Genomic DNA, 17,237 nt, shown 5'->3' with positions numbered 1-17,237 from the left:
AAATGCCGCGAATACCGAAAACGCGAATAGTGAGTTATGGCTCCCATAGTAATAAAGGGGTTCCATTCCAAAGTATGAAATATATAAGAAAAACTAGTCTAAAATTTTGTCTATGTATGTATTATATCTACCTTCATAATATGACTATATACCTAAACAGTACATAGTGAAATGCAAGCATATGGCATCGAAATGAAAATAAGAAACAATTTAATATTAAATGTAATATTTATTAGAAATTTCAAACAAATCTTTCAAACCAGCGTCTTTGCTAGCTAAAAAACCTATCCCGCCAGTGCTATCACCAGTTTCGCTAAAGGGTTGATAAGGAGTTTTGCGTTTTCGCGAATGATGAGTGAACTTAATGGAATTTTATTTTGAGTTCGGTCTTCTATCCACAGATTTAAAGCTTTTTCCATTTTTTATAATTTAACATCACGAGTTACAGAGCAAATTTTTGAAGCAATTAGCGCATTTTCATGGACACTACGGCGGATTTTTTCTTCCGATTTTTTGATTGATCGTACCGTTGACTCATTGATTTTATAATGTTTTGCCACTGAGGAGACACTTTCACCATTAGAAATTTTATCTAATAACTCAATTTTATTCGCTAATGTCATCACCTTCTTTGATATTTTCACATTTCTCTTGTTATTCGTAGTCATATTTTTGTAGGGGTAGAAAGAACTTGTCCACAATAAAGTCACTTTCTTCCGTTAACACACTCAAAAAAGTCTGTTTTATATTGCAAAACGGTAGATTTATCACTTTTGTAAGCATATCAATTTATAAATTTATTCAATTTATAAGCATATAAATTAAAAGCAAACGACGAAACCTTCCATAACAAGCGCATAACACATATTGAACAAGGATTAGCGAGAAACATCCACGCTCGCGATTTTGTCACCCCTCTCCCCCCACCCACTGAGCGCTGTTTTGACCGGGAAAGATAATTTTAGCCACGCCCATGTTTTTTTATGGCGGAAAATATTCACAGCGCTTTAAAATTCACATTTTTATAGGTTTCATTTTATATTAAATCGCCGATCGCGAATACGCGAAACCGCGAATACAGATACCGCGAATAGCGGGGGTTTACTGTACTTGTGTTTCACCAAACCTTTCCACTGAATTAGTCCATAAATGGGTAACATAAGCCAGAATATCACCAGTGGATCGACACTGACGGAATCCATACTGGTGATCGTTGATCAGACAGAAGGTTTCTAGGTAGTTTAAGAGTTGGCGGTTAATTGATTTCTCCATTACTTTAGAAAGAGTAGAAGTAATTGCAATGGGACGATAATTGGATGGGAAGGATTTGTCACCCTTTTTAGGAACTGGCTGGATATGAGCAAATTTCCAAGCAGAAGGAAAAACACCTTTAGAATACGAAAGTGAAAAAAGGCAGCAAAGAATAGGAGTAAGTTCAGGAGCACAGGTTTTGAGAACAAGTGGAGAAATACCATCAGGACCTGGAGCTTCCTTAGCATCGAGATTCATCAAAATCCTTCTGATATCCTTTTGATGGAAGACCACAGGAGGCATTGAATGGAGTGTGTTGGGAATGGTGGGAGGTGTTTTACCAAGATCATTAATACATGAGCTGGAAGAAAAATGGGATGCTAGCAGGTCAGCTTTATCCTTGGCTGAAGTGACAACAGAACCATCTGGTTTGGACAGAGGTGGGAGCAGAGATGGGCAAAGTTGCGGCCAATAGCTTTGGCAAGAGACCAGAATGCTCGGCTACCATTAGGGCAAGAAGCAAGTTTTCTACTCTTAGCCTGTTCAAACTCTAGTTTGGACTGATTAATAACTGCTTAACAATTGTTGCGAGCTTTGGTGTAGGCAGAAAATGAAACTGAAGAATTAGAAACAAGCCAATTACGATATGCAAAATTCTTCTCTTGGACAGCCTTAGCACATTTATTGGAAAACCAAGGTTTAGATAAAGGACGAGATTTTAAAGTGGAGTGTGGGATAAAGGATTCCATTCCTGCAAGAATAATTTCACTGACACGATCTGAGCAAACGTTGACATCAGAACTTTTAAAACAGTAATCCGACCAAGGAAAAGAAGAAAAGAAGTCTCGCAGGTCATCCCATTTTGCATTCTTGTAATGCCAAACAACACGAGGTTCGGAATAGCCATGAGATAAAGGTTCCATTGGAGAAGAGACAATCACCAAGTTGTGATCTGAAGTGCCTAAAGGAGCTCTCGCTTCGACCGTGTACTTCGAAGGGTTGTTTGTGAGAAAAAGATCAAGCGTATTGGCTGTACGATTAGGATTGTCCGGTATTCTTGTAGGTAAATGAACAATCTGTGCTAGGTCATTAGTAATTGCAAAAGCCTCAGCATCTCGACCTGCTGGGTCGGTGTGACCAGAAAACGGAAGCCAGCTGGGGTTGTGAACATTAAAATCACCAAGGAAAATTACCTCACTGTTAGGAGAGTTGGACTGGAGAAAGTCAAGTTGCAACGAGAGGAAGTCAAAGAGCTCCAAGTGATCAGTCGAGTTGGGAGAACGGTAGAGAAACAGATGAATTTGACACAATGAGGTAGAGAGATTTTAAGCCAGAGAAGATCAAAGAGAGGAGATTCCAAATTGCCAAGTCTCTGACAGGGAATATCAGAATGGACATATGCACAAGTACCACCTTTGAGGCGAAAGGAATCATACAGCGAATAATTTGGGCATCTGAGATGAGCAGTAGTAGAATCAACCGATAACTGAGATTCTGTCAGAAAAAGTACATGAGGTTTTGCAGACTGCAAGTGGAAATGGACATCGTTGAGATTAGAATTGAGACCACGTATATTTGTGAAATGAATTAGGATAGGCTGAAAAATGGCAAAGTAGTTTAACCGATAAATGAAGATACTGCCATTTGAGTAACAATAATCCCAAACCAGCATACCATTTAGGTAGCCAGCTCAGGTTAGTGAAGAACGAAAAAGACCAAGGGATAAGGTTGATACAAGTAATTACAGACCTAGTCATTTAACTTCTGTTCCAGGGAAATACTTTCTAGTTGATCCTGAATTACTTCTTTAACTTCTGTTAAAGAAGTAATGCAGGATTAACTAGAAAAGGCTGCAATTATACTTCAGACATAGCATGGGTTTGTTAAGTAGAAATCTTGTCTGACCAATTTGATTGGATACTATAATGTGGTCATAAAGGAACTGGATGCAAAAAAATAATTTTGATATATACATTTCAGGAAAGCTTTTGATATTGTTGCACATAAGACTGCTGCACAAATTGGAGCATTATGGAAAATTAGAGAAAGTTGCTCCTATGGATAAAGGGATGGTTGAATGGGAGAAGACAGTGTTAATCAATGGCCACTGCTTTTTGTAGACAAATGTTATTAATGGAGTCCACGAGGGTTTGGTGTTGGGCCCCCATTGTTGTTTTTGTATATTTATCAATGATATTGATGAAAGTATATCAGGCTTAATGTCCAAGTTTGCAGATGATACAAAGGTTGGCAGAGTGGTTATTGACAAGAATTACGGTATGCTGCTGCTGCAACAGAATCTAAGTTAGGCAGATGGGCTGAGAAATGCTAATTGAAATTTAACATTGACAAATGCAAGGTACTTCATATGAGTAGTAGTGACCCCAGAGTAACATACCAACTGTGGTACCACATTCAGTGGAAAATAAAAAGAACCTGGAGGTAACTGTGCATACTGTTTTTTTGAGTCTTTTTCACCAACCTTGCGTAGAATTAAAACACCAGGGAAACTAAACTTTTGATAACTGATTTATAATAAGTCAAAATACCCGCATCTACAACAAATTTAACTTTATAAAAACTCTACATATAAATTATTAAAATCTGCTACATTACAATCAATAAAATGCATAAAATATACTGATTAAAACGATAAAAACCGTAGCTTTCAAAGGCTCAGCCTTCTTCTTCAGCGGTAAACCTTGCTATGCAGTACAACTTTAAATATCAGCAGGCTAACGGTACTCCTCACGTGTTTCCATTCTCGTGTGCTTCGTTCTCTCGCGTTGTGGAACTGGAAGTGGCTCGAGTGGAAGCCACACGGAATCGTTCATCCCATCTTTGAGACCACTATCCTCAAAAGGGATGAACGATTCCGTGTGGCTTCCACTCGAGCCACTTCCAGTTCCACAACGCGAGAGAACGAAGCACACGAGAATGGAAACACGTGAGGAGTACCGTTAGCCTGCTGATATTTAAAGTTGTACTGTATAGCAAGGTTTACCGCTGAAGAAGAAGGCTGAGCCTTTGAAAGCTACGGTTTTTATCGTTTTAATCAGTATATTTTATGCATTTTATTGATTGTAATGTAGCAGATTTTAATAATTTATATGTAGAGTTTTTATAAAGTTAAATTTGTTGTAGATGCGGGTATTTTGACTTATTATAAATCAGTTATCAAAAGTTTAGTTTCCCTGGTGTTTTAATTCTACGCAAGGTTGGTGAAAAAGACTCAAAAAAACAGTATGGATATACCCAACCGCAGAGGCCTGTTTGGAGGGTAACTGTGCAGTTGGATACGAAGTTCTGAGTGCAGACAGACTGCCAGGACAGCTTACAGAGTTTTGTCAATGTTATACAGAAATTTTTCTAGCAGAGATGAAGAGGCAATTATCCAATTGTATAAGGCAATGGTCAGGCCACACATACTGCATACAGGTCTGGAGGCCTCATTTTAGGAAGGGTGAGTATCGCTCATTTTAGAGCTGCTGGAATGAGTACAAAGAAGGGCATTGAGAATGGTAAGTGGAACAAATGGGATGCTTTTACTAAGAAAGGCTTCAGTTCTGCAAATTGTCTGGAGCCTAGACACTTCGAGGTGATCTGATTGAGGTGTTTAAGGCTTTGAATGGATTGAGCAAGCTCAATGCTGATAGCATTCGTCCTCTTGCTCAGACTATGCACAAGAAAACAAATTCAAACTAAGAAAGTACGGTTGCAGAATAGATGTAATAGTTTGTTGGAAAAAACTTCAATCTGTTGTTGTGGAAGTTGACAGTTTATAAATAAATTCAAGGAAGAACTAGACAAACTATTATAGGAAATGGAGGGTTTTTTTTTTCTCAGCCGATGCTGTATAAGCTTGCTTTCTTACATCATTTGCCATCATTAATCATAGTGCTAATAATTATACCACCTGACATTAAATTCTTTGAGTAGTGCAGACATGTTGTTAGGACAGCTAATGAGGCTCTATCAATAACAAAGAGGAATTTTGACAGCAGGAACAAATTCTATTGTAGAAAGCAATGTTTAGGCTGCATCTTGTGTAGCATTTCGGTATGGAAGCCTCATTTCAGGATAGATGTTAGAACTGTTGGAAAAGGTGCAGAGAAGAGAGATGATGATAGTTGCTTTTCTGAAAAGCAGTGTATATGCTACAAAGAAGGAAACAGCTACTGTTCCCATAAGAAATAACAGAAAGGAGGATCAGTATACAGGAGTCAATCAATATACAAATTTGAACTCCTAGATGGTAGACAATTTTAGATACTCAACTGATAAAATATTTATCACATAGCATTAATTTTTTTTTTTATATTAAATATTTACTGCATACCAATCACAAAGTTACACTACAGAATGACTGTTGCTTTGCTAAAGCTTTTATTTTTTGAAGGAGAAGTGACTTGAAAATTAGATTGCCAAGATCACGAGCTTGGGTGTACCAACAAAATAGGACTTCATCAACATCTCTGGTTGATTCTCTTTGTAATTTCTTGCTCAGAGTAGCATTTCCTATAAACTGATTCATGATTGCCTCTCGATCTGTTTTAATTCACGACACTTGTGATATTTTATACCTCGTTGCTTTTTTAATTTTGCAACAGCTTACTGATCAAGTCCTTGATAACAGTGACTTGTTCTCCAAGAGTTTCTTCCATTTTGTAACATCACTGGGTAAAAATAAAATGTTTAAACTTTTTTAAATTATGCATTCAGTGTTCTTGATTCAAAAAAGTGCAATTGACATGTAGCTGCTTTACAACACAAGGAACAACCTTGTTACAACATGCATTTAAGTAACATGGGAAGTCAGATACAGTATGTATTGCATTGTATTTACATCTATGCATGGGAAACATCTTCAAGAACCAGCGAACTCAAAAACTATTGGTCAATGTAGAATTAAAAACATTATCAACCTGTAGGGAAATAATCAGCCAGTATGTTCATAAAAGCAAATATATGCATAAACTAGAACATGCATAGACTTGATTTTATACCTAGCTCAAACTCAATATTTTATATTTGATGTTTTAAAGGTCAATTCATACACAGAATATCTGGAAAAATAAAGAAAAATGAAGTTTAAAAAAATAATAATAAATTTGAAGTAAAGTGACCCCCCTCCCCAATCTTTAATATTATCATAGTACTCAGGTAGCAGAATTTACACTTTGCAAAGTTACATTATGTTATACTAGTTTCTTAGTGTTTCTCCCCCTGTTTTTTAACATTTGAATAAATAAACAGGATAGGAAAGACCAAAAAAATAACCATTACACAATAATTATATAAGAATATACAAAATATTTACCTGTACCATGAATAGATATGTTTTGTAAGTATGATGTTAAGAATCTGAAATAATAATAAAAAAAAAAAAATTTTTTTTTTGTTCATCACTGACAATAACTGCAAGTTGACAATTTTAATAACTAAAAATTAAAAAGTCACTTAAAATTCACCAAAACCAATTCCTGCATGATTTTGAATAGTGAGGAGAAACTCACAACTTCATGAATTTCCCAGTTCAGCTTGCAAGCTAATTTCAAGAACAAGAACATAAACTTGAATTACGTATGTAGCGTAAAAGGCATCGTTTCAACTGCATCTCACACCGTGGCTGCCTTCACAACGAGATTGCTACTATTGTGTATTTACACCGATACTATATAGTTAATTATCAAAACCCATAAGGATTATGCCTTGTGCATTTCGTTTCCAAAATACATTACTACCACACCCTTTTGGCATCTCTCATATTGTGGATATAACTTCGCAACTGTGATGGCTTGTTGTATTACCTGGGTACCTGCCTGCCCACTGATGATGAAGCCCAATAGCTTCGAAACGATCGTCTGGATGGTGGTACCGCTGAAAATAAATAACAGTAGTCTTCTCTACTAGAGAAGCATTATTTATTTTAAATAATGCAATAGTAGCTATCTCGTTGTGAAGGCAACCACAATATGAGACACAACCAAAACAATGCCTTTTACGCTACATAAGTAGTTCAAAGTTTATGGGTTAACTATGGTGTATTTACACCGATACTATATAGTTAATTATCAAAACCCATAAGGATTATGCCTTGTGCATTTCATTTCCAAAATAAAACAGGATGTAAAGAGGAACCCCCCACTGCTAAACATTCTTATGAAGATGAGCAGCCAATGCTTTTTGGCAGTTCACTTTCATATTTTGTTGGAATGCATAACTATTCCAATTCCACTGTAAGAATTTAGCCATTATTAGCTGGCTTCTGAAGTGATGCAGGTTTTGACTTGCCTGCTTCACTTCTGATTCTGTTTTTATGAAATAGAGAGCATGCAATATCCATATCATCTTCAAAATAAAGATTCAAAATAAGATCATCTGAACCTTCCTTGTCATCATTTACTTCCACTGAATCCCATTAATAACAGGTTGGGCATAGTGGGGGAGGTGGTGCTTCAGATGCTACTACCTTCTTTGGTATCAAGATTATTGCTTTTTCTTTGTGTACTGTGTTAACAAGTAGTGAGCATGTGGTATAAAAGACAAAAGAGGTGAGACTGAAATATCAGTTTGTGCTGATGCAAAACACTTTCTCGAAATCACTTCAGCATAAGATTTCCTGTTTTTTTTTTTGTTTTTTTTCTCTCTTCTAACATTACCTGTTCCTTTGCTTCTGCATGTAGGCTATATTGCTTCATCCTGAATTTCTCAATTTGTTTCTTCCACCTTGGCATGCTCTTGAACATGCAGGATGCTCCCTGCCACAATTCAAGCATGGTGGTTTTGGGACAGAGCACTCCTTGGTGTGACATTCCTTTACCTCACATAGCCCACACACTTGCGCTGGTCCCAAAGGAACTAGTTATTGTTGGTGACTCTATTGTCAGGGAGACGGGTAATATATTGTGTAAAAGGATAGATGGAATAAGACCAGCGTATGTCTGCCAGGGGAAAAAGCTGATGACGTTGTGAAGTATATATATATATATCATCTTTTAAGGGCACAAAGGGTGATATTGTTGTACCCGTTGGCACCAATGACATTAAGAGTAGGAGATCGGCAGATGTACTTAACAAGTACAGGTCAATGTTCCAAAAAAGTCGTGAGTTAAGGTTAAATTTGAGTGTCTGCAAATCTGCCCAGACACGATAGGAGGGAGTACATGATGAGAGCTTTGTCAATCAATTCAACCATGGAGGGAATGTGCAAGGCTCATGGGGTAGAATTTTTTTCAGCAGGGTCTGTGCTTGCAAACAGGAGAGACTGTTTCTACATGGATGGGATACACTTAAATAGAAAGAGTGCAAGAATTTTGGCTGCTGCTATCGAGGCAGTGTTAGTTGGTTCAGAAAACTTCTAGCTTGGGAGGATTCACAGACTAAAATGTTAAAAGTAGCCGCAGCCAGAGGTGAAGGTGATTCTTGCACTACTTCTATTAGAATAAGCAGCAGCCTGGAGCAAGGGGTGCTGGGGGTTTCAGGGACTGATGGCAGTCATTGTGAAACAGGCGGGTATATGGGACGTCTTCTGGTTACTAAGAAGAAGAATAGGTGCATGTATACTTGGAAGTATACCAAGTATACCAATGTTAGAAGTATAGTAAATAAATTTGATGAATTTGAAGTGTTGGTCAAGACAACAAAGGTGGATATTGTTGAGATATCTCAGAGATCTGGTGTCACACAGATATTAGGAATGCAGAATTGAAATTTGGGGAGTACAATGTGCACAGAAAGGATAGACAGGATAGAAAGGGAGGAGGAGTTATGTTGCTCATTAATAAAAACAAAATCAAAAGAAGTGCATCCAGTTGATATAGATGGACAGTGCACTGTTGAGTCAGTTTGGTGTGATGCAAGCACTGTAAAAGCAAAAATAAGAGTAGGAGTGTGTTATAGGCCTAATGACTCGAACGAGTACAACGAACAATTGTACAGAGAAATAGAGTGGGCTAGTAAATCAGGATGTCTTATAAGGGGGATTCTAATTTCCCAGATATTGACTGGAACTTGTCGGTTGATCACTCGCACACTAGTAAGACTTTTGTGGATTTATCAGCAGTGATCATTCGTGTATTAAGAATTTGCAGATAAAGGAACCACTAGGTGGCAGTGATTACTGTGTACTGATGTGGGATTTACTTAAACGTATAATTACCATCAGGGGTAAAGTAAAGAGTTTTTGCTTCCGTAAAGGTGACTACAGTGGTCTCAGACAGCTTTTAAATTCTGTACAGTGGGACCAACTGATGACATTACCAACAGCAAATTCTAAGTAGGAAGCATTCAAGGAATTAATTGTGGAAGCTACTAAACATTTCATACCTATTAAGAAATATTGTTCAAGGTTTAGGCCTAAATGGTTGTCAAATGAACTAATGAGACTCATGGCAGAGGAGAAAAATGCATATAAATTAACAAGCAACACAGAAGCCTATATCAAATATAAGCTAGTCTGTAATCAAGACACAAAGGAGGTTAGGCAGGCGAAGGCAGATTACAAGAAATCCTTGGCAAAGGATGCTAAGAAAAACAGCAAGGATTTCTTGACTTATATAAACTGTAAAAGGAAGGGCATGAATCAGATTGGTCCACTTGATATAAATGGTTCAACCGTTGATGATCCTGCTCAAATAGCAAATAAACTGAATGAGTATTTTGCATCTACATTCACACATAAAGAGTTATTAAAGATTGAAAATGCCACAAGGTTATCAAATTGTAGCAGGGTGCTTAATGATTTTGTAATAACTGAAAGCAAAGTGGAGGAGAAATTGTTGAAGTTAAACATAAGAAAGGCACCTGGGGTGGATGGGATCTATCCAGTTATATTAAAGGAGGCAGCAAAAGAACTAAGAAAACCCTTAGCCATAATTATGAGAGCATCCTTGGACTCAGGGGAGGTCCACACGGACTGGAGATGTGCAAACGTATCCCCAATTCACAAAGGGGGAACAAAGGGTGACACGAGTAATTAAAGACCAGTTAGTTTAACTTCTGTTCTGGGCAAAATAATGGAGTCGCTGGTTAAAGATGCATTGCAGGATCATCTAGACAAGACTGCAACAATAATTCAGGCACAGCATGGGTTTGTTAAGGGAAAGTCTTGTCTGACAAATTTGATTAAATACTATGATGCAGTCACAAAGGAACTGAATGCGAAAAATAATTTTGATATCATATACAGTAAACCCCCGCTATTCGCGAGGGTTACGTTCCTGAGAAATGCCGTGAATACCGAAAACACGAATACTGAGTTATGGCTCCCATAGTAATAAAGGGGTTCCGTTCCAAAGTATGAATTATATAAGAAAAACTAGTCTAAAATTTTATCTATGTATGTATTATATGTACCTTCATAATATGACTATGTACATAGACAGTGAATAGTGTCATTTCGATCATATGCAAGCATATGATCGAAATGACATATGATCGAAATGAAAATAAGATACAATTTAATATTAAATGTAATATTTATTAGAAATTTCAAACAAATCTTTCAAACCAGCACCTTTGCTAGCTAAAAAACTTATCCCGCCAGTGCTATCACCAGTTTCGCTAAAGTGTTGATAAAGATGTTTTGCCTTTTCATGAATGATGAGTGAACTTAACGGAATTTTATTTTGAGTTCAGTCTTCTATCCACAGATTTAAAGCTTTTTCCATTTTTTATAATTTAACATCAAGAGTTACAGAGAAAATTTGTAAAGCAATTAGTGCGTTTTCACGGACACTACGGAGGATTTTTTCTTCCGATTTTTTCAATGATCATACCATTGACTCATTGATTTTATAATGTTTTGCCACTGAGGAGACACTTTCACCATTAGAAATTTTATCAAATAACTCAGTTTTATTCGCTAATGTCATCACCTTGTTTGTTATTTTCAAATTTTCCTTGTTATTCGTAGCCATATTTTTGTACGAGTTAGAACTTGTACACAATAAAGTCACTTTCTTCCATTAACACACTCGAAAAAGTCTGTTTTACACTGCAAAACGGTAGATTTATCACTTTTATAAGCATATCAATTTATAAATTGTTAAATTTATTCAATTTATAAGCATATAAATTAAAAGCACACGACGAAACCTTCCATGACAAGTGCGTAACACATACTGAACAAGGATTAGCGAGAAACATCCATGTTCGCGATTTTGTCACCCCCCCCACCCACTGAGCACTGTTTTGACCGGGAAAGATACTTTTAGCCACGCCCATGTTTTTTTATGGCGGAAAATGTTCAAGGCGCTTTAAAATTCACATTTTTTTAGGTTTAATTTTATATTAAATCAGGGACCGCGAATACAGATACCACGAATAGCGGGGGTTTACTGTACTTGGATTTCAGGAAAGCTTTTGACACTGTTGCGCATGGAAGACTACTGTACAAATTGGAGCAGAATGGTATTAAGGGTAAGTTGCTACAATGGATAAGATGGAGGTTGAGTGGGAGAAGACAGAGTGGTAACCAATGAACACTGCTCTCAGGGACTAATGTTGTTGGTGGAGTCCCCTCCAGTGTTTGGTTTTGGACCCACTGTTGTTTTGTATATTTATCAATGATATTGATGAAGGTATATCAGGCTTAGTGTCGAAGTTTGCAGATGATACAAAGGTTGGCAGGGTTGTTAATGACAGTAATGGCAATGTGCTACTGCAACATGATCTAGAAAATTTGGGAAGATGGGCTGAGAAGTGGCAACTGAAGTTTAACATAGAAAAATGCAAAGTAGTACATATGGGTAGAAGAAACCCTAGAGGAACGTACCAACTGTGTGGTACTACACTTAGGGTGGTAGAAAATGGAAAAGACCTGGGAGTAATTGTGCAGTCAGATATAAAGTTTTCTGAACAATGCAGACAGGTTGCAAGAGCAGGTCATGGGGTTTTGTCAATGATATACAGGAATTTTGCTAGCAGGGAAAAGGAGGTGACTGTCCCTCTGTATAAGGCAAAGGTCAGGCCATGCCTTGAGTACTGCGTACAGGTCTGGAGGCCTCATTTTAGGAAGGATGTAGATTTGCTTGAGTGTGTACAGAGAAGGGCAACAAGATTGGTGAGGGGAATGAAGAGATCCTCTTACCAAGAGAGGCTTAAGTTCCGCAAATTGCAGCGAATGGAGACTAGGCACCTGCGAGGCTTTGAACGGGTTGAGCATGCCGAATTCTGATGGGATTCTTCCATTTGTTCAGATTACGAACCCTTAGGTTCGTAATCTGAACAAATTGGAGGGTTACTTTAACTGAAAGGCTTCTGAGAGATGTTGGAGGAGCAGGTCAGAATATCATATCACATTGACTTGTTGCAATATATTTGATGACTCAACTAGACACACAGTAAAACATGAATTACCTGTTTATCTGCAGTCAGTGAGAATTAGCACACAATTAAGAGAAAATAGTTGTATCAAATTTTATTTCAAATTAGGGAAATGTGCAACAAAAACTCACAAAATATTAAAACATCTTTCAGAGAAGACGCTATGTGCGGAAGATGGCTATAGATCTGTCCACCCTTCAACTTCACAACCCAGTGATTCAGTCACTCATACTTGTGATCTAATCAGAAATCACTAACACTGAACCATTGATGAATTTTGCTAATGATGTTTATGGGAGTATGTCAATTTTAGCACAAGATTTGGGAATGTGATGACTCACATTCAAATTTCATGACTCACATCTTTACCAATTAGTATAATCAGGTCAAGGAGAGTACTTTAAAGGAAATTAATCTGAATAGCCAGTAAACTTCATCACTTTCCAAACATTATCCCCTAACTTTGTGATCACACCTCATAGAATAAATTACTGTTTCCATTTATATAAAACATGAAGAAAACAAAGTCAATTGAAGCAATTTCATTTACATAAATTTTTTTTTTTTTTTTTTTGGTAGTTGTTGGCGCATCGGCTTCTGTGGCCATAGTGCACCTCCCAAGGTTTTTGCAGTACTTTGATTCAAGCCAGAGGCGGGATTCGAACCCGCGACCTTTGGGTTGCCACATAATTTTTGTATAATACCAACAGTTAATATAACATAAAAGCTTTACTGTAAAAAAGGCTAAAAATTCAACATTACATATTTTACTAAAAATAAATATTCATGCAATAATCAGTTTGCATGCATATTTTTTTGCATCAGTGTGGTTAGTGTCACAGAGAAGTGGCACAGATAAAAGGCTTGATTAATTTTTTCACGTATATATATTAAAACTGTAACTATACAGTTCTTTTGTTATGCCATTTCTTTAAATCTTTATGCCACATTGGCAGCTTAGGCCAAGTCAATAATGCACCAAGTCAATATAATCCAATTTAACTTTTCATAAAAAATTGTTTTCACTGTACAGCCTAATGAAATCTGTAAAAAACCTTTTAGACATTTTAACAATAATGCACAAAACCAGGGACAAAACAAAACTGCACTTCAATTACAGTTGGTTTTCAAAATCAAATAGCTCTGACCAGACCAGACAGTAAACTGCAAATTACTGTAAATATATAATTTTAAGACTGCATTTAAAATCAGTCATCTGATATAATGGAATTAACTCATCTTTCAAAAAAATGATAAAACTATTTTATACAATGCAAATAAACAATTTTGTATAATTCCATATTCGGGGAGTACAAACCTCCTCCACAGCATTATCCACTTCCAGTGGGACTTTAAGATCTGTCCATGGTTTCATCTCACAAATATTTAGTTCAGGACGATGACGTCTGCACTTCAGTTTCCCACATACTGAGCATATTTTATATCTAACAGGACTTATTACAGGCTAAAACAAAAAAAATCATTCATTAGCAGAAAATGGTTGTGATATTTTTGGCATTTGCATAATTAACCTAATAAGTAATATAACAATAACTAACTTCAACAAAAACAAACTAGTTTAGAAATTTCATAAAAAGGAAATATTATATCATACTGTATTATATTAATCATACTTTTGAAACAATGAGGAGCAGTGTGTAAACTGTCTGCTCCATCAACAGCACAATTGGGAGCAAACTATAAACAACAGCACTTGATTCTTTGACAAATAAGCACATTTTCGTCTTTTAACTACAAAATTCCATATTCTGCTAATAATTCCTTAATAATAAGTGCAGAAATGTGGCGTTTTCACATTATGCGACAGGAACCACCTCCCTCTTATTCAAAACATGGAGGTCAGACAAGTGAAGGCAGATTATGGGAAATCTTTGGCAAAGAATAAACAGTAATATATATATATATATATATATATATATATATATATAATATTGCTGTTTCTAATAATAAGCAAATCTATACTTATGTAAATTCCAGAAGGAAATGGATGAATCAAATTGGTCCATGTGATATTGATGGTTCAACTGTTCGTGATCATACTCAAGTTTCTGACAAACTGAATGAGTATTATGCATCTACTTCACACCTAGGCAATTCTTCAGGAAAGCAGATGCCAGAAGTTTATCAACCACTAACAGAAAGTTAATGATTTTTGTCATAACTGAGAGGAAAGTGGAAGATAAATTGAGGTTAAAAATAAGAAAGGCACCTGGGGGTGGATGGAATCTATCCAGTTATATTACGGGAGGCAGCAAAGGGAGTAAGCAAAACCTTAGCCATAATTGTGAGAGGATTATTGGATTGAGAGGAGGTAACCCACAGACTGGAGATGTGCAAATGTATCTCCAATTCACAAGGTGGGATCAAAGGGTGATATGAGTAATTGCTTGTTAGTTTAACTTCTGTTCTAGGGGAAATAATTGAGTCACGCATAAAAGAAGTAATGGAGGATCATCCAAGCATGGCCACAATTATAATTCAAACACAGCATGAGTTCATTAAAGGAATTCTTGTTTGACCAATTTAATTGGTTAATTACCATGATGTTAGTAACTAATGTGGTCACAAAGGAAATGGATGCAAAATTTATTTTGATATCATTTTGATTTGATATCAAATTGGAACAGAGTAACATTAAGGGCAAGCTGCTATGAATGGATGGTTGAGCGGGAGAAAACAGATAGTGGCAATCAATGGAAGACTGCTAAAGAAAATGGAGCAGTGTGCCATGGAGACAAATTGCTGCTATGGATAAAGGGATGGTTGAGTGGGAGAAGTGGTAATGAATGGACACTGCCCTTCATGGACTAATATTATTAGTGGAGTCCCCTATGGTTCAGTGTTGGGTCCATTGTTGTTTTCTGTATTTATTAATGATATTGATGATGGCATATCAGGCTTAAAGTCAAAGTTTGAACAATACGAAGGTCAGCAGCATTGTTAATGACACTAATGATAGTACACTTCTGCAAAAGGATCTATAAAAGTTGAGCAGATGGGCTGAGAGGTGGCAACTGAAGTTTTAACATTGACAAATGTAACGTACTGCATATGGGAAGCAGTAACCCCAGTGTAATGTATCAACTGTGTGGTACTACAGTGACATTGATAGAGAATGAAAAGAACCTGGGGGTAATTGTGTAGGCAGATATGAAGTTTTCTGAGCAGTGCAGAGAGTCAGCAAGAATAGCTCATGGAGTGTTGTCAATGATATACAGGAATTTTTCTACCAGGGACAGGAAGGTGATTATCCCCTTGTATAAGGAAATGGTTAGGCCACACCTTGAGTACTCATTTTAAGGAGAATATAGAGTTGCTGGAACAAGTACAGAGAAGGGCAACAAGATTAGTGAAAGGAACATTAGCATTAGCAGAGGCATATGATGCAAGAAAGCAAGCTTATTCGGCATCAGCCAAAAAAAAAAAAAAAAAAAAAAAACAACCACTACTCCCATTTCACCCCTCCGTTCGTTCGAAATACCTGTCCAGCTGAGTCTTAAATTTGTTTAGGCTATCAACTTCAACAACAAGCGATGGGAGTCTATTCCACAAACCAACTGCCCGCTGGCTAAAGGCAAATTTCCGCACATCTATCCGACATCCGTCCTTCCTCAATTTGAATTTATGCCCTCTGAGGTGATTATTCTGAGCAAGAGGAAGAATCCCATTGGCATTGAGCATGCTCAAGCCATTCAAAGCCTTATACACCTCTATCAGATCACCTCGCCGATGCCTAGTCTCCAGGCTCTGTAATTTGCAAAACTTAAGCCTTTCTTCGTAAGAGCAACCCTTTGTTCCATTCACTAATCTTGTTGCCCTTCTCTGTACTCGTTCCAGCAGCTCTACATCCTTCTTGAAATGAGGCCTCCAGACCTGTATACAGTACTCAAGGTGTGGCCTGACCAATGCCTTATACAAGGGAATAATCACATCCCTGTCCCTGCTAGAAAAATTCCTGTATATCATTGACAAGACACCATGAGCTACTCTTGCAGCTCGTCTGCACTGCTCAGAGAACTTCATATCTGCCTGCACAATTACCCCCAGGTCCTTTTCATTCTCTACCACTGTCAGCATAGTACCACAGAGTTGATACGTTGATCTGGGGTTACTGTTTCCCATATGTAGTACTTTACATTTGTCAATGTTAAACTTCATTTGCCACCTCTCAGCCCATCTGCTCAACCTTTCCAGATCCTGTTGCAACAGCATAGTATCAGTAGTGTCCTTAACAACCCTGCCAACCTTGGTATCGTCAGCAAACTTGGACATTAAGCCTGATACACCATCATCAATATCATTTATAAATACAGAAAACAACAATGGACTCAACACTGAACCCTGAGGAACTCCACTAATAACATTAGTCCACGTTGAGCAGTGTCCATTGATTACCACTCTCTGTCTTCTGCCACTCAACCATCCCTTTATCCATAGCAGCAATTTGCCTCCAATGCCACACTTCTCCAATTTGTGCAGCAGTCTTCCATGCGCAACAGTATCAAAAGCCTTTCTAAGATCCAAATATATAATATCAAAGTTATTCCCTGCATCCAGTTCTTTTGTGACTACATCATAGTATCCAATCAAATTGGTCAGACAAGACCTGCCCTTAACAAAACCATGCTGTGTCTGAG

General features: G+C 37.2%; 1 protein-coding gene across 5 annotated transcripts in view; it reads right to left on the bottom strand.

Moving 5' to 3' along the window:
* The window catches only part of LOC150083087 (sorting nexin-14-like), an 842,525-nt gene that overhangs the window by 691,491 nt on the left and 133,797 nt on the right, over window positions 1-17,237 (bottom strand). For 3 of the 5 annotated variants that reach the window (XM_090377020.1, XM_090377024.1, XM_090377023.1), the window contains exons 4-5: window positions 13,898-14,044; window positions 6,572-6,615 (exon numbers count right to left, since the gene is read on the bottom strand). In XM_090377020.1, the coding sequence (XP_090233146.1) occupies window positions 6,572-6,615; window positions 13,898-14,044 (191 nt within the window). Of the gene's footprint in view, window positions 1-6,571; window positions 6,616-13,897; window positions 14,045-17,237 lie in introns of those variants that run through there. The other 2 variants (XM_090377022.1, XM_090377025.1) reach the window with 2 other exon arrangements.

The sequence above is a fragment of the Mastigoproctus giganteus genome, chromosome 7 (assembly GCF_048544385.1).
Source record: "Mastigoproctus giganteus isolate SK-2022 chromosome 7, ASM4854438v1, whole genome shotgun sequence".
Taxonomy (NCBI): Eukaryota; Metazoa; Arthropoda; class Arachnida; order Uropygi; family Thelyphonidae; genus Mastigoproctus; species Mastigoproctus giganteus.
The sequence above is the reverse complement of the archived record's forward strand: the minus strand, read 5'-3'. Positions and strand labels throughout refer to the sequence as shown.